The 22,547-nt window shown below is 46.4% G+C and overlaps 1 protein-coding gene across 1 annotated transcript in view; it reads left to right on the top strand.

The window, feature by feature from the left end:
* Window positions 1-22,547, top strand: part of igsf21a (immunoglobin superfamily, member 21a) — a 139,492-nt gene that overhangs the window by 24,039 nt on the left and 92,906 nt on the right. The window contains exon 2 of the mRNA XM_068315464.1: window positions 18,220-18,332. Within this exon, the coding sequence (XP_068171565.1) occupies window positions 18,220-18,332 (113 nt within the window). The remainder of the gene's footprint in view (window positions 1-18,219; window positions 18,333-22,547) is intronic.

Here is a 22,547-nt window from a genome sequence, read left to right as displayed (position 1 = left end):
GTAGTTTCACACCTGAGTTAAGCAGAAGGGAGAATGCCCCCCGCTGGGGCTAAAAGCCCCTTCACCATGATAGTCCACGAGACAAACCCGTGTCTCAGAGGCTGTAGAGGAACACCTCCAGTCCTCACAGATGGTCAGAGGTCCCTCAGATTTCTAAACACGCCACTCCCACCCCATTGGGGGGGCAGTTTGGTTCTTTGGTGCAGAGACATGGGGTAGCTGTGTCGTCACGTTGAACCAATACCCAACCCGTTGGTTTCCGTGACAACAGCTGTGAACACGATGACCTGAACCTCCACCGTCCAGCCTCACGTGAGCCTCGGAGGTGTGAACGGATCCTCCATCCAGACGCAGGGGGCGTCGGCCAGGGGGCGGGGACACAGGGGGCGGGGACACAGCGGTCATTTTATTTTTGTCTGAAGGTGACCGTGGCGGTAATGGAGGCGCTCGTCATGCGTGTGATCCGTGTCCCCTGAGTTCAGCTCTCCATCGCTCGTCTCCTTCAGCTCCATGTCTCCTTGCCTCTGGTCTTTGACCCTCCTCTAGCCTCTCCTTCCTTCCTTCCTTCCTTCCTTCCCTTGGACCCCCCCCCCCTCCAGAGACACTGAGGATCTCTTTCCATTGTGAATAATGTACATCACCAGCAGAGGTCACGTGGAATGTGTTTTCAGAGATAATGACTCAGGTGATGGCGCCTGGGCATCACCAGATTGCGGCGTGTCTGAGCGTGTCGTAAAGCGACGGGGGGGGGGGGGACGCTCGGCGTGTCCTTTAAATGTCATGAATGTCAGAGAGGCAATGTCAGAGCCAACCTGCCCCCCTGCAGCTCCCTCCACCAACAATCTCCTTGTCATTTATGTCTTCATCCAAGCAGGAAAAAGAGTTCGGTTCATCCATAGGCCACGCGTCAGCGTGCGCCATTTACACACTCAATTTGCGGGTGAGTGACAGGCGTGTCAGACGGCTCTGTGTCATCATCTGGCATCACACGCTGCTCCCAGCTAATATTTATTGCATCTGTCTTTGTGTCATTGGGTGACTTTGACGCCTTCCTGCCGCATCAGGAAGTGGAGGCGCTCCTCGGCGGCGGCCTCTCGGCGGCGACTCCTCGGCAGCGACTCCTCGGCCGCGGCTCCTCGGCCGCGGCTCCTCGGCCGCGGCCTCTCCTCGGCGGCTCCTCGGCGGCGGCTCCTCGGTATCTCCACGAGATTTACCGCCACTTTGGTTCCTCCTCCTCCTGTCGATGCTTTCTAAGAGCGATCACAGGTTGAAGCACTCGGGAGCGGTGCTGCTGCTTTCCTCCACTTCCTGCTCCAAACACTGACTTTTAGCACAAATTGCATCCTATTAAAAGTCAATGAGCCACTGTCTCTGTACTGCAGGCCCTGAACACGACAGCTCACAACATGGTCTATTAAAAACTAGCTAGCTAGCTAACGTTAAAAGTGATATTAGAGATACATGACACCACCTGGGGGAGAGGGGCTGTCAGTGGATAAACATCACATGAATATTCAAACCATGGAAGGAGGCTGTGTGTTTAATTCAGACAGTTGGTGAACAGAGACTGAACAGATCGAGAGGAGAATAAGTGTGAACGGTGTTTGTTAGTTCAGTTCACACACGTGGATTCACACTCTCACAAACCATTATTCATCTCCTTTCCAAGAATGTACTGTTCTTATCAAAGATGCCCCGCCCACCCAGCCATCCCCAGCCAATAGTATTTCTGGAGCCATTATGAAGGTAGATCATCTGTTTCCAAACGCTTTGTGCTGAAGTGGCATCGATTAGAACTCAAGGCCCTGGGGCCAAATGTGGCCCTCCACATCATTTTATGAGGCCCACAAGAGCAAAAACATTTATCATGTCTAAAAATAAATGTGGGAGATGTAGTTTTTGCTTCGCCCAAAAACTAAATTTCCCACAATGCAGTAGTTCAGCCCATTTGAACTCTGACTAAACGTAGTGAACAAAGTTAACGTCCTAACTTGTGTCTGATGTTATTTTTCTTTATTGATTGATAGTTTGATCCTTGATTGATGGAGTTCTGTGAGTTTAATAACCTGACAAATGAAAAGGATTTATGTTAGAACAGAGAAACAAACAAACATGTTTTTTCTGTCTAACTGTAATGTTTGGAACTAGAATCAGTCAGAAATTCAGTTATTTAACATTAAGGAGTAGTTACATTTAGTTACATTACACTGAGTTACATTTAGTTACATTTATTAGTTACATTAAGGAGTAGTTACATTTAGTTACATTACACTGAGTTACATTTAGTTACATTTATTAGTTACATTAAGGAGTAGTTACATTTAGTTACATTACACTGAGTTACATTTAGTTACATTTATTAGTTACATTAAGGAGTAGTTACATTTAGTTACATTACACTGAGTTACATTTAGTTACATTTATTAGTTACATTAAGGAGTAGTTACATTTAGTTACATTACACTGAGTTACATTTAGTTACATTTATTAGTGACATCTGGCCCTTTGAAGACAGCCGTGATGCTGATGTGGCCCCCAGTGAAGATGAGTTTGACCCCCCTGGATTAGGATGAAGGAGGGATGACGGTGGGGGGATTGCTGCCTCTGCTCACCGGATCATTTCACTGTGGGCTCCCCGTTCGTTGGTGATCCATCTCCACCCTGGTGGTCCTGGGTCTGTTCAGGACCACCACATCAGGACCTCCAGTCCCCTCCTCCTGGTTCAAACACACGTGTCGGTTCCTTCCATCAAGTGTTTGGTCAGACGTGGGCTCCAATAGCAGCGTGTTTGTTGTGTTCCACACCTGCAGGAAGCCTCCGGCGCTGACGTTAGCGTGGCAGCAGCCTTTCCACCGGCGCTCAGCCTGCATGTGGGAGAAGAATGGTTCTGATTTTATTGAAGTTCACTCTTTATCTACCAGTAGGGGTCTTCCCACAGGAGAGGAGGGGTCTCTCACTAGATGTGAACACCTGATGGCTCCGGTCCATGACGGGGCCGGGGGTGGACTGAGTGGATTGTGGGGCAGGTGTTGGTTGTTTAGAGGGTGGTGTTGTTGGTTTGTTCCTGACTGATATGGTTTCAAATAAGATCAATTATTTTTGAGCAGAAGGAAAAAATGTGACTGATTGTGTGAACAAACACAAGTAGATAAAAGAAAAAACCACCGTGTCTCCCTGTGTGACACGCGCTGTTCCACTGGTCTACTGTGGCCTTTATCACACTCACACACACTAATGTCCACCACAGAGGTGTGAAAACCTTTCCTGACTTCAAGAAAGGTTCTACAGAAATCTTTAAACACTGCTTTTCACCCCTTCACACCTGTTCACACCTGTACACACCTGTTCACACCTGTACACACCCAGATATAGAGGGGCTCTTGTTGAGTTTTTCATTTTCAGACTGCTGAGTCAGGTTCTGTGTTTTCAGTAAAACTAATCTGTTCAACTGAATCATTCCTGGAGGCAGCAGAACGTCCCCGTATATGTTCCATATGGATCCGTTCTGTTGTTAAAATATAAATATGCTGTAATAGAAGACCATAAAATCCCACACCGAGACGTCAGTTTGCTCCCAGAGGATGAGTTCCCGTTAAAATGAATTTCCCACAATACAACAAATGGAAGAGACAGAAGTCAGAAAGGGGGGGTTATTCTTAATGTGTCTTAAATCAAAGGTGAGGGATCAATCAAAGGGTTAATTCCCTGACTTCAGACCAGCTATCCCAGATGAAGGCTGGACCAACACCAGGACACGAAGGTCAAGGTAGAAAAAGATTTTCCTGGAGTCGGGGTCAGTACAGCAACAGGAAAGGGACCGTTTGAGGAGGGGGGGTTATAGTCAGTCAGCAAATCTAAAACCTGATGCAAAAATATCAGCAAGGCTCCCTTTACGACACCTCATCAGACCAAACCGTCTTGATCTGGACCCAAATTGGCAGCAGAAAGAAAACATCTTTAATTGATCAACAGAATTCAAGTTTACATCAATTTTGCAGTTCACTGGTAAAAACCAGGGAAATTGAGCTTCGACTAATGGAGACGGCGCCCCCTGTGAACCTTAACTGTTGGACCTGTCTGACGCCCCCCTGACCCGAACCTTCCATCCTTCTCTCTCTCAGTTCTGAAGCTAAATTCATGAACAGGATTCTGTCCTTGTTGTCACGTTTGCAGACTTCTCACAGAAAGTTAGTCTGATATATATGTAGACTTCTGAAATGACTTATCTAGTAGTGCATGATGGGTAATCGTTTAAACATGGATTAATATTCAGGGGATCGCAGGCACCTCCCAATGTCACATAGTCCTACACAGGTACCCCCAATAGTCCTACACAGGTACCCCCAATAGTCTCAATAGTCCTACACAGGTACCCCAATAGTCTCAACTGTCCTACATAGAAACCCCAATAGTCTAAATAGTCCTACACAGGGACTCCCAATAGTCTCAGTAGTCCTACACAATATTCCTCCAATAGTCTCTCGTTCCTGAAGCTAAATCCATGAGAAGCACACCTGAAGGGAGAAGCTAAGGTGTAGATGATGAACGCTGCTTTTTATTTATGAACCCTGTTTCTTGTTTGATCTCCTAAACCTGACAGATGTGATTGGTCCACGCCTGTTTACAGCTGGGCATTAGTTCCCTCCCATCCCGAACACAGTTTATCCCCATTAACACAGGAGCTCTTTTAGAACAGTGTGAAGGGATGTGCGAGTGTCAGAGCTGCAGTCGGCTGCAGCCAAGTGCCGAGTGGGATCCAAAATGGAGGGACTGCCATGAATACCAATGCTTCATACTTCCCCTCACTCCACACGAGTGATAGGTTGGGCTCTCTCTCACTGACTTCTCTTCCTGAGGCTGCCATGTTCCTTTCATTCCTCTACAGAGAGAAGGAGATGAGAAAAAACGAAGCCATTAAGGCGCACAGGAGAGCGTGATTAGGGGAATAATTGAAAGGCATAATAGCGCTAGTGAGATTAGACAAATTTATGTCATTTTCTGTCCCCCAAAACCGTCACAGAAAATATAAATGGAATTCTATAACAGTTTCTTCCAGTCAACACAGATATCACATTTCCCCCAAGGATCTTCAACAGATAGAAAAAAAATAGGTGCTCCTTAGGGATAGGGGGGCATTCCAGTTCATGGACGGGGGAGGGGGGGCACTGGAGGAGCCACGCCTCCAGGCATGAGAACGGCAGAATGAGTGTCATCAGAGTGGCAGTCGTGTGTTCACAATCAGGGAGATGTATGTCGTAGGGCCTGAACCCAACGCCGGCGCTCATGCCTTCGTAATGAATGGATGGAATCTGCAGCTTTTATCATTTTATCTAGTGGTCTATAAATCCACAGCCCGTCAGCTCTGATCTGCCCCCCACCCCCCACCACCATCACCATCACCACTAGACTTCCTGCCTCCAGCAACAGGACGGCCTGGCTGCTTTGGATGTCCTACCATCAGCATCCAGCGGTGGGAGGAGACACGCAGGCTTTTAAAATTACAGCCTAATTGCGGCAGTGACACCAGAGCTAATGAAGACTGATTAATGCTCGGTCTAACTTTAGTCACAAGGGGAACAATTCTGAAAGATGATCAATGCAGCAGCTGTTTGGTTGGAGTGGAGACGACAGCAGACAGCGTTGACAAGACGTTGGTCCATACAAGAGATTAAAGAAGAGGCGCAGCTCAGCTGCTGATGCAGACATGTTTTAGGGCTGATGCAGCGGCGGTGATGAAGAGGAAGAGAGCATGTAGCTCTGAGACGCGCTGCATCACAGGGTTCTAACGGGCCAATTAAAACAACAAAGGATGTCAGAAATCTTTCTGATGACGAACTGAAGTTAATGTAAAACATGACATCCTGATGATGTTGTAAAATGAGGACATGGATACCTGAGCCGGTTTCAATCACAATCCATCGGGCACCTTGTGGAACACTCCAGTCAGAAGAACTCCAGACTAACGGGTTCTTGAGTCGTGACAGATCAACCCAAATGTGTCTGGAACACATTTCCTACCTGTTATCCAGTAAGTGTTAAAATATTGTCAAAGCAAATTTGTATTGACTTGGGTTGTCGATGTCGGCCCCGTTGTTTGTCTCCTGTTCGGTTTGCTGGTGTCCCTGCCAAAGGGCTGCAGGAGAACGTCCTTCGTCTGTGCACCTGGAGTACAGAGCGTTGTCTGTCCACATCAGCCTTAAATGAGTTTGTCCCAGAGGGGGACACGATTGAAATCACCTGACCATCACTGAGGAGTGAACACATCGTGTCTCCGCATTCTGTCCTTGTTGTCACGTTCGCAGACTTCTCAGAAACATTTAGTCTGATATATTTGTACATTTCTTAATTGACTTATTAAGCAGTACAAATATTCCTGGATGCATAAAAATACATTATTGATTTCTCTTTATTCAAATACAATTTTGTTAATCATTTCAACATGGATTGATATTCAGTCGATCACAGGCACCTCCCAATGTCACATAGTCCTACACAGGTTCCCCCAATAGTCTCAATAGTCCTACACAGGTTCCCCCAATAGTCTCAATAGTCCTACACAGGTTCCCCCAATAGTCTCAATAGTCCTACACAGGTACACCCAATAGTCTCAATAGTCCTACACAGGTTCCCCCAATAGTCTCAATAGTCATGTACAGGTACCCCAATAGTCACAATAGTCTTTAACAGTTACTCCAGTAATCTAAGTAGTCCTACACAGGTTCCCCCAATAGTCACAATAGTCTTTAACAGATACCCCCAATAGTCTCAATAGTCTGTCCTGAGATGGTCTTTGGGTCATCCATGTAGAAACCAACCAACCAGCTGACCTGAGTGAAGCATGACCTGTTAGCGTGTTTACGACACAGCCGTGACTTCAGCTCTGTCCTGGTTCTGTTCCTGATGGTTCTGTTCCTGATGGTTCTGTTCCTGATGGTTCTGTTCCTGATGGTTCTGACCCTGATGGTTCTGACCCTGATGGTTCTGATGGTTCTGTTCCTGATGGTTCTGACCCTGATGGTTCTGACCCTGATGGTCAGCCTCCACACACAGCGGGTCCACACTGCACTGATGCGTTCTGTTGGCTGTGGATGGTTGTTGACATCCAGCACGCCGACCGCCCAGCGGAGTTCTGTTCTGAACCTACTCCTCAGGCGTACAGACAAATGTGTCGACATTCGACGTTTGTGAAAAGCCTTGACATGAATCCCCTGATCATTTACCACTTTTACTATTTCACCACTTTGTTCCGCTGGTTATGTACTCACAGTCAGGCGGCCGCTGAGTCGGTCTGGTGACGGGAGCATTTGCTGCGGTGCACCTGTACACAAGGCAGGAAGTGAAGGTCACCATTTTGGCCAGAAGGACAGAACATAGAGGAAGAGCTGCAGCCACTGCCTCTAATCCGCTTTAATTTGTTTTGAGATGGGCTTTGGAACAGCAGCCTGCTCCCTCAGCAGAGATCACACAAGAGTGTGGGTTTGGGACAGCTGTCCCCTCGTCTGCTGCCTTAATACAGGTCTGCTGCCGCCCAAAGCCAGCCCGCCACCAGCAAATCAGCCACACACCCGCTGCTCGACGTGGGCTTTAGCTTTAAAAAAGGATGCATTTCCATATATTACAATGGCACGGCGAGCCCCACGGAAAATGGAAGTGGGTGGGGATAGAGATGTGTGTGTGTTTGATTTCTACCAGCAGTCACGTAGCCTCCTCCTCTTCCTCCTCCTCCTCCTCCTCCTCCTCCTCCTCCTCCTCCTCCTCCTCAACCCTCTGCACAAAACAAACCCGTAATTGAGTTTGGGTGTTTCCTCTTTCTCCTTTGCTTGACAGTGAAGGTTGACTTGGAGAAAAAGGCTGTGCACTTTCATCGAGGTGAATCTTAATAGTAATGAGCAGAAGGACGCGTCGTCTCCTTAACAGAACTGTAAACCCAGAGGAAGACCACTGTGAAGGTGATGAAGCTCGTTGTAAGGGACGGACGTGAGTGGACAGCAAACCGTGGGCGGGTGTGAGGCGTCCAGCGAGCTGGACAGACAGCAGGACGACTGATTCGCTGTGATCCCTCGTGTTGAGATGAATCAATACAACATGAAGCTGAGCTGCGATGAAGCTGAGGTGGCTTCATCCATCTGTCTCCACTTCCTGTGGATGACCGGACCCACACCGCGGTGTGTCACGCTGAACGTCAGTGACACACACAGATGACTTTCCGTCGCCCTCAAACGTCTCTCAGATGGTCTCATTGATTCCCACAGTCACACCTCATATATAAAAAATCTGATACGTCAAAAATAAGACGACTGTGTTGAGAAGAAAAATGAGTTTTTCTCCCGTCCTCTGGGTTTTTCAGTCTTTTCCCCATCACTCATTCCTGCTTTCATTTACAACCTTTTCCAGCTGATCCTCTTTGCTCTAAGCTGTATGATGATTGTGTCAGGACAGATTGAAGATTATACACTCCGGTTTCCTCGTGGCTCAACACGCTCTGCCCTACAAAAGTAGGATGGATGGAAAATATGGCTTCATTTTAAAGTGAAAGTGGACGTGAGCGGAAGCAGAAGACACGAGTAGACGACGGCAGAGCCTCTTTCTTTAAGGCCAGTAGAGTTAATAGAAAAATGAGTGGCGGTCCTCATCGCAGGTAGTGTTTGAACAGCAGAAACGTTTAATTGAGTTTGAACCGAGGTCGTTTTGGTTTTAGTTTCTGAGACTTTTTCCTTCTTTCTTTCAAACTGGACGTCTTTATGCAGCATGAATGAAGCCAGAAGAGACCTGAGGGACGAGACGTCCGTCTGTCCGTCATGTCCCGACTCTTCAGACGGGTTCTTCTGTAACTTTCTGTCCTCTGAAGGACTGTCGTGCGTTTTCTTTTTCTTTTCACTGTCTCCTGGTCTGGGTTAGAATTCGTTCTGTTCTGGGCGTCGGTTTGTTGAGTTATTCACTGTCTCTTCATCAGAGTTACACACAGCTGTGTTCCAGAGTCAAGGAGGTGAATCCACACGTATGTAATGACCAACACATTTACACACCTGTTGGTGATCCCACCGTTTATCGTTTTGTCTTGTTTATGTTGTGGTTTTTATCTCCATGGTTACAGGTTGACTTTAATGCTGAGTGTGTTTTAATGTCGTTATTTCTGAAAATCCTTATCAGTGGAACGACTATTGGAATTTAGAGAGTTCACCCTGACACGTCTGTCCTCCTGGACATCGTCTGTCCTCCTGGACATCGTCTGTCCTCCTGGACATCGTCTGTCCTCCTGGACATCGTCTGTCCTCCTGGACATCGTGTGTCCTCCTGGACATGGTCTGTCCTCCAGGACATGGTCTGTCCTCCTGGACATGGTCTGTCCTCCTGGACATCGTCTGTCCTCCTGGACATGGTCTGTCCTCCTGGACATCGTGTGTCCTCCTGGACATGGTGTGTCCTCCTGGACTTCGTCTGTCCTCCTGGACATCGTGTGTCCTCCTGGACATCGTGTGTCCTCCTAGACATGGTGTGTCCTCCTGGACATCGTGTGTCCTCCTGGACATGGTCTGTCCTCCTGGACGTCGTGTGTCCTCCTGGACATGGTGTGTCCTCCTGTCCTCCATGTGTCGGTGGTGGTGAATGACTCACACTCATTCACCATTGACTTCTCACAACTGGCTTCGTGAAGGTTCCTGGTTTGGTGTCTTCAGACACTGGTTGATGTGGTTTCCTGTCACATCACCATGACGGCGCTGATGCCACACCCACCTGTATGACGTTCATTGTGGGCGGAGCCTTAAACATGTCCACTTATGACCCATTGACTTTTTCTTACCTTCTCCCATGATACAGGTTCCATATGAGAGCATATTTTTCCAGGGGTGGGGGCACCTTTGTCCTCTGGTACCTTTCCCCACTTCAGACCAAATGCTTTAGGGAGAAACAAACTCTTCCTGTGGGGGGGGGGGTGTTTCTTGGTGACACGCTGTCTTTTCAGAGAGGACAAAAACCACAAGCAGACATTTCTTGAAGAATCACTGAAATGACGCCAAACGGCCGACGAGCGGCGATTCCCCCCTGATGACCTGTTGTCTCTGCTCTGGTGTGTGTGTGTGTGTGTGTGTGTGTGTGTGTGTGTGTGTGTGTGTGTGTGTGTGTGTGTGTGTGTGTGTGTGTGTGTGTGTGTGTGTGTGTGCGTGCGTGCGTGTGTGTGTGTCTCTTTACTCTTTGCCTGCTCCCTGTTTGCTGCCAGTGACCATGACTTGTGTGGACGGGGGGGTCCAGACAGTGACGGATGCCCCAGTGAGCCTGTCTGTCCTTCCTGGGAGTCTGGTTGCCACGGTAACGGACACAAGACTTCTTTGAGGGCTTCATTATGAAGACACCAGGTCCTATTGACCTTACTGGAACTGGTTTTTGGGGGACGGCGACTCTTCATTTGTCTGAGCTCCAGATTTGTTCGTTTTTGTTGGTGATCAGAGGAAAACCAGAGAAAATACAAAGTGGATTTTTACACAGGAGCTATTTGATTCCAAACGACCTGTCCTTGATTTTAATTACCACTAACTTCACCCCAACATCATTTCATACTCCTGTAATTAATAATTCAGTAACAGAAATCCAGGACATTTATAATTTACTGTCATTTAATGATTGTCCTGTTATTCTTTCTGTTACCTGATTGTGTGTGTGTGTGTGTGTGTGTGTGTGTGTGTGTGTGTGTGTGTGTGTGTGTGTGTGTGACACACACCAGAGCCCCCAGCGGTGGCAGCCATTGGCCGACCTTTCGCATCTTTTGTTTTTCCAGAGCGTTGAGGAAAAACCCTCCTGATAAGAACTTCTTATCGTGTCCAAACACACTTCCAGCCGTTCATCAGGCGACGTCCTTCTGCGGTATCTAAGCAGGACGGCCCTCCCCGAGTAGAACCCAGCTGACCCCCCCTCCATTATTAGGTTGGTAGCTACAGGACAACCATGGTGTTTCCAGCTGTACTAATGAACTGAGCAGGGGGGGTCTATTTTTAGCTGCTTTGCCACTTCCTCTCAGAACTCACCGTGGGTTTTATGTATGCATATTTATTTGACTAACGCTTGGTGGCTCCAATCTGGCATAACTTATTAAACATTTCATTAAAAAGAATATGTTTAGCTAAGAGGGAGATTGCTATTAGAGTACAACATCATTAACGGCATCACTGGAATTGTGGCTCTGATCCAAAGGCATAAACAGACCCATCCTCCCAAAGAGGACACGTTTTCCTCTGGATGAGTTCAGCTTTAGAGCAGAAGAGTTGGTTTTTGTCTCCACCCGTTGTCGCTGGAGGTTGATGGAAGTCTGTCCCGGGTCTGACAGGTTCCTCCTGGAGGAGGTTTTGTTTGTTGGCCGGTTTGCCAGGAAGACTGGGTTCTAGGCCTTGAACCGGATGAAGGGACCGATCTGCTGGCAGTCGTTTCTCCTCACGTCAGACCAAACTTACCTGTCGGACCCTGAGTCGTGTGTTTGGATCCATTTGGGGCATCTCGCAGCAACAAATAACTTGTCATGTGCTCAGAAACGGTGCCGTTAGCTCACCGGCGCTTTAAGACCAGACTGTTTGTTGTTTTGTTGTCATGTGACCCCTGTAAACAAACAAACAAACATGGAGTCTCCAGAGGATTGACTGGAGCTAATGTTGTAATAGCACACACCAGCTCCCAGCAGGATTCTCCACACCACACATGACGGCACGTGTCATCGGTCCCAACGGCGCCCCAACGGGAGGTCAATCAGTCTGACTGCCCTCAGGCCACGCCCATCTGGCCGTCCTCCACCTCCACCATGGAAGGTCTTTGTGCTGCATCCCAGAGGCCTCATTACAGCTGCTGTGGCTGAAGGACATGAAGGGGGAGTCTTTGAGACCCCCACACCAACACTACTCTCCATCTCTGCCAGTGGTTCCATCACGCCTGAGGCCGTCAGGGCCCATGATGGAGTCCCCATGACTGCTGTCCACTGTGGCATTATGGGCTTTTGTGAGATGGCGTTGGGTTTTGGATGAGTGCTGTCATTAAATAGTAAATCACTCCCAGGTTTCTGTTTGCAGAAGGAGATCTCCTCCACGGGGCAAATTGTGCTCCAGACCAGAATAAATCAGCGACAGTCTCCCCCAGTCTTCCCCACTCCAGCCAGCATGGACAGTTACCAATCACACGTGTGAGGTGTGTGTGTTCCGTCATCCATGGCCAACGCTGCTGGAAGTGAAACCGTGATAAAAGCAGTCTTTAAACACCTCTACCTGTGTGCAGCACCTGTGTTCCTCTGGGAGACGGCACGTGTCGGAATAGTTCAGTGATGTAAAGGAGAACCACCTGTGTCACCAGACGGATCACATCAGTCGGGTCGAGGTACCGACTGTTTAAAAGATGGGCCAGCATCTAGTGCTCCAGCAGACAGTTGGGGCCCAGTAGCACAGGTAGCTCCAGCCCCCCAACCGAGACGAGAGGCTCCAACGTCAGACCGATGGCTGGGGGGCATCGGTCCAGCTTTAACGGAGATACGGCAAGACCCAATCTCAAGGCTAGAAAGGCACCAAAGAAGAAGAGATGAATCCTCCTTGAAAAACAGGGCAAGAGATGGAACGCGTCTTCTTCTTCCTTTTGATTGTTGACCTCAGTCTGAGTTTCTTTAATCTACACTTGATTATTTTTTATTTTACAGTTCACACTGCGTAAAATTGGGAGCAATCAGATCTGGTTTAGGACCACATATGAAAGCGGTCCAGATCCAAATTGAACAGATTAAATTCCACATGATTCCTGCTATTCGGATGATTTTAGACGAGTGGACATGAAAGCATTCTTCAAACAAATTCAAATATTCGAGTGATTTTTTTGCCTCCTTTTTTCATGTTTCTAATTCAAATATTGGAGCAGCACAGATTCTTCTGACACTTGACTCTGTTAATATTAGGATAATATGAAGATGATGATTTTCTATTTTCATCATTTCTAGCCTGTTTGCACTGGACGCTGCGCTTTAACATCTTTCGGGGGGGGGGGGTGTCTGGAACACCAACTCAGTGCAGACGTTACAAATGGAGATATTATTGCTAGCAAAACACGTAAAGCATGAACATGTTGTCCTTGGTGTTCCCAAAGTGCCTCCCATCCCATTAACTGCACATCACTTGCTCACTCGCCTTAAGCCCCTGCCTTCAAATTAGTTGTCTGACTCCAGTGGTGAAGTTATTAGCTGAATTTATTGATTCTGTGCACGCGGCGCTGGAGTCGAACGCAGTGGAGGAAAAACTCGTGTCGTCGCACCAGCACCAATATTATTTGTTTTTTCCAAAAGACATTAACAGAATGGAAGTCACGATACAGCGTCTGTGTTACAGTTAAAATCATCTCAATGGAGTTGCTGCATTTGTTATTTGGGAGCAGAAATCTGTGTCGTCTCCTCTCTGGAACGCTCGTATTTTAGGACGCTACAAATCAGTGCTGCTTGTGTTCGCTGCTCAGAGGCCCAGCCATCCGTTTTTACCCAGCATTCAGCTGTTCTGACGTCTAAGCAAAGGTAGGCCATAGCCATAAATCACAGAGCACAATAACGGGCACATTTTGGGCTGGTCCATCATTGGCTGTGTTTTGTTTTCTCAATGCATCTTGGCAAATTGCTGTTATTAATGGGAGAAAGTATAGTTTGCAGCCCTCATTAGAAGTTGTTCCAACAGAGCCTCTGATGGATTAGGACAGGCTGGAAGCCTCGTCTGCCTCCACAACCAACTAATGCCAGCCAATTAAATGCTGTCTGCTCTCTGGCCAGTCCACTCGGCTCACATTCTCCTCCAGGTGTCCAACTACTCCACTTCAGGGCCAAACTGATGCACTTTGAAGCAGATATGTTTCAAACAGAAACATATGTTTTCTCTTATATTCATGGTAATAAACGATGTCCCTTTAAAGCCATTGGCTCCTCTCAGGAACACGTTTTCTTTCATCAACCACATTTTAAATCTCCTTCCACCTTTTTTAATCTCTTTCCTTCAGTAGTTGAAGCCACATTTGAAACGAGTTCCCTGGTTCTACTGACGACTCCCAAACATCTGATCCCAAACATCTGATCCCAAACATCTGATCCCAAACATCTGATCCCAAACATCTGATCCCAAACATCTGATCCCAAACATCTGATCCCAAACATCTGATCACAAACATCTGATCCCAAACATCTGATCCCAAACATCTGATCCCAAACATCTGATCCCAAACACGTTTCTGGATGAGTAGAGAAAATCCTGGAGGATTATGGATGATGGATGGATGGACGGATGATGGATGGATGGATGGATGGATGGATGATGGATGGATGTATGGACGGATGGATGGATGATGGATGGATGGATGGATGATGAATGGATGTATGGACGGATGGATGGATGATGGATGGATGGATGGATGGATGGACGGACGGATGGATGATGGATGGATGATGGATGGATGGATGGAAGGATGGATGAACAAATGGATGATAGATGGATAGATGATTGGATGAATGGAATGATGGATGAATGAATGATGGATGAATGAATGATGGATGATGGATGAATGAATGATGGATGGATGATGGATGGATGATGGATAGACAGTTGACACTTTTCTTTTCGGTCCTGATGCCTAGAGTCTCCACCCGGCTGACACGTTCCTCTATCGCTAACCAAACAACACACACACACACACACACACACACACACACACACACACACACACACACACACACACACACACACACACACACACACACACACACACACACACACACACACACACACACACACACACACACACAGTCTGTCACCAGTGAGACGACTCATTAGTACAAACATGTGATGAAATCATTTTAATGATCTGCATGGTGCCTGAGCAGCCAATCAGACAGCGGCAGCCAGTCAGGGGTCACGACCTGTCGGTGCGTCTCACCACTGATGTATCTGAAACAAACAACTTCCTCCGGCCCGTTTCAGCTGCTGATGGAGGTCTTTGAAGCAGCGACGTCTCGTCAATAGCGCTGATCATCAGGAGGAACCTGATGGAGCTGATCATCAGGAGGAACCTGATGGAGCTGATCATCAGGAGGAACCTGATGGAGCTGATCATCAGGAGGAACCTGATGGAGCTGATCAGCAGGAGGAACCTGATGGAGCTGATCATCAGGAGGAACCTGATGGAGCTGATCAGCAGGAGGAACCTGATGGAGCTGATCATCAGGAGGAACCTGATGGAGCTGATCAGCAGGAGGAACCTGATGGAGCTGATCAGCTGGAGGAACCTGATGGAGCTGATCAGCAAGAGGAACCTGATGGAGCTGATCAGCAGGAGGAACCTGGTGGAGCAGATCATCAGGAGGAACCTGATGGAGCTGATCATCAGGAGGAACCTGATGGAGCTGATCAGCAGGAGGAACCTGATGGAGCTGATCAGCAGGAGGAACCTGATGGAGCTGATCAGCAGGAGGAACCTGGTGGAGCTGATCAGCAGGAGGAACCTGGTGGAGCTGCAGGCGTTTAATTGGAGCAGCTTGAAGAACTAATAACCTGTCACATTGTCTGAAGCCTGAGCTGAAGAATAAATGTTGATTTTCTCAGGTGTGTTGACTCGGTGTGATTGGGGACTTGTGTCCACTGGCAGCTGGTGACAGCTGTGGGCCGGCCCACTACGTGATCACCAGTGTCTTCTGATTGGAGCACTCACACAAACGTGTTTCTGCAGCCTCACGTCTGAAAAGCGCAGAAACGACTGGCTGGAACGCGTTCATCCGAGAACGACCAAATAAAAGTTCCTTAATTTTTCAGGCCCAGGGGAGACATTTGTGGGTTATTGAATTGAGCAGGAACGGCGCCCTCGTGTTCGTACCCACAGCCTCTAACTGCTCCGGTTTTTCTCAGGGATTACTGGAGATGAGACGCTCCCTGGCACGAGTGCATAACCCTCCTAATTTGCCCTTTTATGAATTCATCATCCCCCACCAAACGCTCCAGAGCCGCTTCATGTCATTGGCTATGCTTCATTTTCCTCCATCCTGCATGTCCATGAAGTGTTTACTGAGCTGCTGCACCCCCCAGCTTCTGGTGTTATTTTTATAATAAGGGTTTATTTATGGGGGGGGCAGCAGCAAGTAAGAACAGACATGGTCTGATTCGATCTGGATCACTGAGAACCCACAATAGAGGCCTTTAAAGCCGTGTCCCTGTGGGGGTGTGTGGACTGGACATGTTTAGGGTGTCCTCTGAGACGTTCACACACACGCACACACACACACACACACACACACACACCGTACACACATTCTATTGGCTGTTGGCATCAGGAAATGCGCTACGTTCTGTGAGTCTCAGACTTCTGTGAGACACTAAAGTGTTTTCAACAGTCTGTCAGAGTGTTTTAAAGGTGATACAGATAGAAGGTGGTTTAATATCAGTATGGGGGGGGGGTTCAGAAATGTTTACATAACCATAAATAATATATATGCAGTACAGCAAGATGACTTTAAATGAAAGAAAAGTCCAAAGGAACCGTGATCTAATCCATCTGGAGCTGAGGAGACTCGTCCCGACCTTCTGGATGGAGTCCTGGGGTTCAGAGAGTTGTTCTTTCTGTGTGGGACACACACGCCTCCGTCGTGTTGTGTGCTATGTTACCTCACTATTACTGGCTGTGAGGTCCTGGTGCGGTGGACGCGTTGCTGTGATATCCATCTGTTTCACTACATCCAATCCCGTCATTAAAGTGTGATTGCGCTGGAGCTGCTACGACGCCGGGCAAAGGTCGGCTGTCTGTCAGAGGAAGTCGACCCACGCATCAGCAGCACTCGCTTCGCCATCCAGAGTGGGAGCATGAAAGAGACGTCCTCTTCACTATGTAAACTGAAGCAAATGTACGAAAGCAGATACGATAGATGATACGATAGATACAGACTTTTTAGAGTGTTCATTTTATCCTCCAATCAGTCCTTAGGTGTCCTGGAATTGTGTTGGTTCAGAGCAATGACACTGAGCTACACAGATAGCCATCAGGACCTTTCATTGCTATGTTGTTTTTATTTATTCTTTCATAACTATGACAATCATGTATTATTAAAGAGGTAACGGCTCCGTTGAGATGATCCCTTTTAAAATCTAAATAATGCTGCTTCCTCTTGAGAACATACTAGCTGCACAGTTTGACATGCTGTTCATGTAAAGACCCAAAACAGGTGAAGCCTTTGTGGAAGGTCACTGGAGACTGAGTCATTGTGGGACGACACCCACGTGTTCTTTAGTACTCATAGGGGTAGACGGTGAAATGGGGCCATTTTCCCGAAACTGTTCTCACCTGGTTTTATATACGAAGGCAAAAATAATTAAATATCTTTGATGTTTCTCTAAATAAAACTCACAAAACTGCACAGTTGCACACGCTGAGCGTTTGTCAGTCGTGTTCCCTGCAGCGCTCTGATTACACAGACATCACGGGGAGCATTTCAGGTGATGAGGAAGAGGAGTACAAGCCTGATTGAAGTCTTCTATACTGGTGCGGATGGAGCCACCCCCACCGGGAATGAGAAAGGAAGGGACTGGGGCAGACGAGACCAGCCGGTCAGGAAGGGGTGGGTGGAGCTGGACTAAGTAATGATGACCACTGAAGGTTGTGTCATGGAGAAGGCCACCATTGGACGGACAGAAGCGTGTTCAGGACAGGTTACTGTCACTGAGGCGACCCAGACAGGATCAGTCAGCTCTTCAACGGTGGAGGACTATTTTGGACCTTCACTGACCTTCATAGATTTAGAATGCTGGTAGATGAGCTCCTTTTACAAGTTTGAATTGAACATTTGGCACTCATAAAACCTGGAGTTACCTTTAATGAGGAACTTAAAATAAGGAATTAGTCCAAATTACTTGAAGCCATTTCTACAAACTCTACAACTCTTGAAAATGCATGACTTCTGGTGATGTCTGTGCTTCTCCTTCTGCAGCTGAAGCTGCTCTTGTTGAATTGTTTCTTAGCATGTGATTTGGTCAATAATAAACCAGTTGGAGACTCTACGGTGTGTCTACCCTCGAGGCTCCTGGTGTGGTTCTGTCAGTTTGTAGCGGGAGTTAGGATCAGTTGAGTTGGTGGTCCTGGTGGTCAGCAGTGACCTCAACAAGAAAGACTACACTAAATGACACACCGTGTTCATGCAAACTGTTCTTCTGGTCTGTTATTAATTAGAATCTGTTTTGTTTGTTTCAGGATATTTGACAGTTACCATAGAGCCCCTGCCTCCTGTTGTCGTGGGCGAGACTGTTACTCTCAAGTGCAACTTCAAAACTGATGGAAGGCTTCGAGAGATTGTTTGGTACAGGGTGAGTACGCCTCTTTCACCACCATTAAGCACTGGAGGATCTCCAGGCCATCCATTTCTTTCATTTACAGCCATTCAGTGTCTATGGAGGTCAGAAGATTCAGGAGTCAAATCTCTGGTTTGTGGCTGTGTCCAAAAAAATACAAAAAATAAATATGAAGGAAAAAAACGCACTGTTAAGCAGTGGTTGTCCTGAAACAAGCTATTATTATGTACAACAGCCGCTGGGAGGCCTCGCTGAGTGGTGCTTGGGAGTTTAATTTCAATCTGCTGGTCATCACCATCATCAGGCGTTCACAGCTGGCAACTCAACAGTTGTTGAAATTCCCTGTTCACGTAATTCCTGCCTGTGTCCTGCCAAAAAGATTTCTTTTGAATTAAAAAAATGAAAAAAGAAAACAAAAGAATTGCGAGTTCGAGCATGGAATTATAGGCTGCTCAAAAAATCTGATGGATTTTAGAGTTTCTAAATGTCACTCCATCAAGTGCCTGAAGAGCAGGTGCACTCGCACCTTGGCTTCTACATTTATTCATGCGATCATCTTGAGATCCGTGTAGATCTGCCTTGTAAAAATGATGGAAACTTCATCAAGCTGTTGGTGAAGTTGCTGCTCCCCATTTGATTTGTATTCTGTGGGACTGACTGACTGCATAGCCTGAAGTGTTGTCAACCAGAACTTTTGGCAGTCCATAAAACACATTCTAGCTCTGCCTTGTGTTGCGCATGATGTTTTTGATATCACTCAGAACTGATGAACATCCAAAGCAAATGAGCAGACAGCACACAGACGGAAGCAGTAGAGAGTAGCTTTACTGATGACGATGCAGTCCTGACTGGGTGTAAACAGATGGGGGGTTTTACCTGTGATGGGTCCCAGTGTCTGAATGCTGTTTGTGGATATTACATTTGGATGGTGAGAGAGCTTTCGACACTGAAATATAACATTAATGATGTTATTGGCTAAAAGTGGTACTGAGGTGCCTGATGGGAAAAGTAGAGTTTTGGAACTTAGTCAATACTAGACTACATAGATAATTTGACTGTTTTACGATATTTGATAAAGTTTTGAGTGAACATTTGGTTGTTGCCAAAAAGTCTTCTTCAGGTCCAATTAAAGGAATGATTTTATCCAGTTTTAATTGTGAAATGTGTTGACATTCAGGTCTTCACCCTGAGCTCAGGTCATTTTACTCCAGCTGGTCCCATGAAAACAAAAGAATTGAATGCAGGAAGTAGCTGGTCTGATGGTGGTGAAGACATCCAGACGCACAAATCTGATTTGGCAGTTTGTTTCGAGTCACACCAGACTCCAAGTGCTGCCTTATGCTTTGGTTTGGGTAATGGTTTGGTTTTAGTAATGGTTTGGTTGGGTTTGGTAATGGTTTGAGGGTTGTTTAGTCTTTAGGGACTGTTTGTAGTGTTTCTAGAAGAATAAACCACAGCTCCACTGCGGTAATCGTAGCTCGTTATTATTAATTAACCTCTGCCGTCTTTTGTACTGGTTTAAAACAATGAACCTGATGAGTCTTGTTTAAGTTCTATTTGTATTATTTCTATTTGTTCAGCCCATGCTGTGATTGTAATTCATTTTGCAAAGCAAATCATGTTTAGTCACATTCCTGATAAGTGTGATCTGGTGGGAGTTAAAGGCACACATTAACCCTATTTTGATTTCTTCAAGCTGTATTTTTTTAAAGCTTAGTGCTGTTTCCAGTCGACCAGTGACTGTTGGGTAGTGACAGACACACAAACACCAGCCTTAATCCACTGAGTACTGACTGGGATTAGTCCAGTAGGCAGTCAGTGGGTGTTTTTAAAGATCCTACATTCAGGGATACAACTTATCATCATCTGTTTCTGGGTTTTTTGTCATCAGCTGATTGAAGCATCCTCGTGTTTTCACCTATCAATCAACATGTTGACCACTTCAGAATGAGGAGGGTTCCTCATCCTACGTGATGATGATGTAACATGTGATCACTGGCCAGTTAGACCACACTGGTTTCCCTTTCCACACCCAAACTGGTTCTGTAATGAGTGAACACTGGAAGTCAGTGTTCAGCAGCCGCGGGTTTCTCTCTTTTATTATGTGGAAATAAAACTCTGTCTCTGGACTCATCTTTGCAAATGCTGACCTTTCAAGGTAGGACAAAAAGAGATTTATGGCATTGTACATACTCACCTTAGCATCATATATCACTTTCATGGCTGTGACAATTTCATTTAATCAGGCAGGCGTTGGAGAACGTTGCTTTACTCGTATTCTGTTGGGTGACTATTGATAGCTGTGGCCTGAAAAACTGCTTTGATGACAAAGTCGCCCGTTTTAAACGTCCTCTTGAGGAAATCAAAAAAACGCTGTAACAGAAATCCAGTCTATCTCTCCAACGGCCACCGCTCAGCACAGTCTTGATAAATTATAAATCAATTACCCACACTTGGCTGCCAAACTTTCCTTAATCTCTGCCTTTTATTGGACTAAATAGTGTTGACTTCTCATTTACCTCCTGTTCAGATTGAACTGGGGTTGATAGCCACCTGGGGGATTCTCATATCTAATGGAAACTCTGTCTGACGCGGCTGAATGAAGTGAATATTTCAGTAAGTGCTCATTTGTGGTTGAACATCCTGACATATTCTGTTTGAGGGTTCCTGAATACTTAACTCATCCAGACTGCAGTCAGAATTAGTGTCTTAGGAGGTTCTTAAGATAAACCGGATTATTTTACAGACCCTTTCAAGCCACACTAATTCAAACTCTCTACAATATTATATTCAAAACTGGAGAGATAAAAGTAATGGATTTTGATATAATTTCCCCACTGGTGTGTATTTTATTAGAGCATTTTGGGTTTGCTTTTATCCCCCACATCATGAATAAGTTGAGTGTTTTAGGATTGTACAAAGAACTTTCACACTGATTTGAACGAGTGTCAGACGTGACACACGTAACGTGACGTGTTATTTAAAGCAAGACGTAAGGACTGACTTGTTCATCTTGCAGGAAGAAGAGCTCACACTCCATGGTGCAATCTGACATTCTGGTGTGAATGCATGGTGCCACTGTGTGTGTGTGTGTGTGTGTGTGTGTGTGTGTGTGTGTGTGTGTGTGTGTGTGTGCGCGCCCCCCCCGACACAAACTCATCAAATGTGCAGAAACTAAACCAAACCATGACCGAACACGGAACACGTAACATTGTTCACACGCCACACGTTCTGACGTGGTTCATGTTTTAAAACGACGTCAGACCCCTGACAGACCCCCCAGCTGTGATGGAACACTTAAAATTGGAAATAATGTCATTCTGTAGAAATAAAGTTAAATTACACAAAATCTGACAACCTTCTGTGATTAATTATTATTTTAAAAATGAGACCCTTGACAACAGTTTTAATCCAGCAGAGATTGTTATAGTTAAGAATATTAATGATCCGATGTAACTGGAAGGGACTGATCGATTGTTGATTGAATGATTGATTTATTGTCACTGTGTGCACGTAAGTGTGTTGTTGTTTGTTTCTGTGAAGAGGGTTTTTCTAAAGGATCACATCCCCAGGTTCAGGCTGAGATGACAGGTGGTAGTTTTGTTTGGAGGCAATTAAAACTGACTCCAGGAAGTTGTTGATGGTTTGTTCTTTTCTGTAACGGCGAGTCGTGTTTACAGAACTTGAAGGTTAATGTTTAACAGCAGCTAGAAAACGTAGAAAATATGTTGATGTGATATAAGTAGTAATGTTCTCAGTAAACACTGGAGCCACACAATGGAAGCGGAATGCTCTCTTCCCACTGAGGTCGACGCCAACATTGATTTTTCACAGAAATTAAAGCCTGTTTGTGTTCGGTTCTCTTGTTAATTGTTAATAATCACAAGAGAACCATCCTGGTGATACCCCCCAGTCTATCAGCACAAGATGACAAATTATCAGCCAAAGACAGAGGTGGGGGGGGGGCAGTCTCCATCAAAACGAAGGCCTCAGGAGGAAATAAATGAAAGCCCACATGAGTAGTAAAGGTGGACCGGGGGCAGTATGGATCCGTAATACTGTTGAGCTGTCTATGCTTTAATAACGTAGCAGCTTGGTTCACATCACCAGCAGTAAGTCAGACCTGTTCCAGGTGCAGGTTGGAGGTCAGGGCTGCCCTCTATCACCTCTAGGTGAGTCCGGTTTGGGGACCAAAGGATCTCATCTCTGCTTTTTGTTGATGTTGTCCTG

The sequence above is a fragment of the Antennarius striatus genome, chromosome 5, assembly GCF_040054535.1.
Source record: "Antennarius striatus isolate MH-2024 chromosome 5, ASM4005453v1, whole genome shotgun sequence".
Lineage (NCBI taxonomy): Eukaryota > Metazoa > Chordata > Actinopteri > Lophiiformes > Antennariidae > Antennarius > Antennarius striatus.
This window is presented reverse-complemented; position numbering and strand designations above follow the sequence as displayed.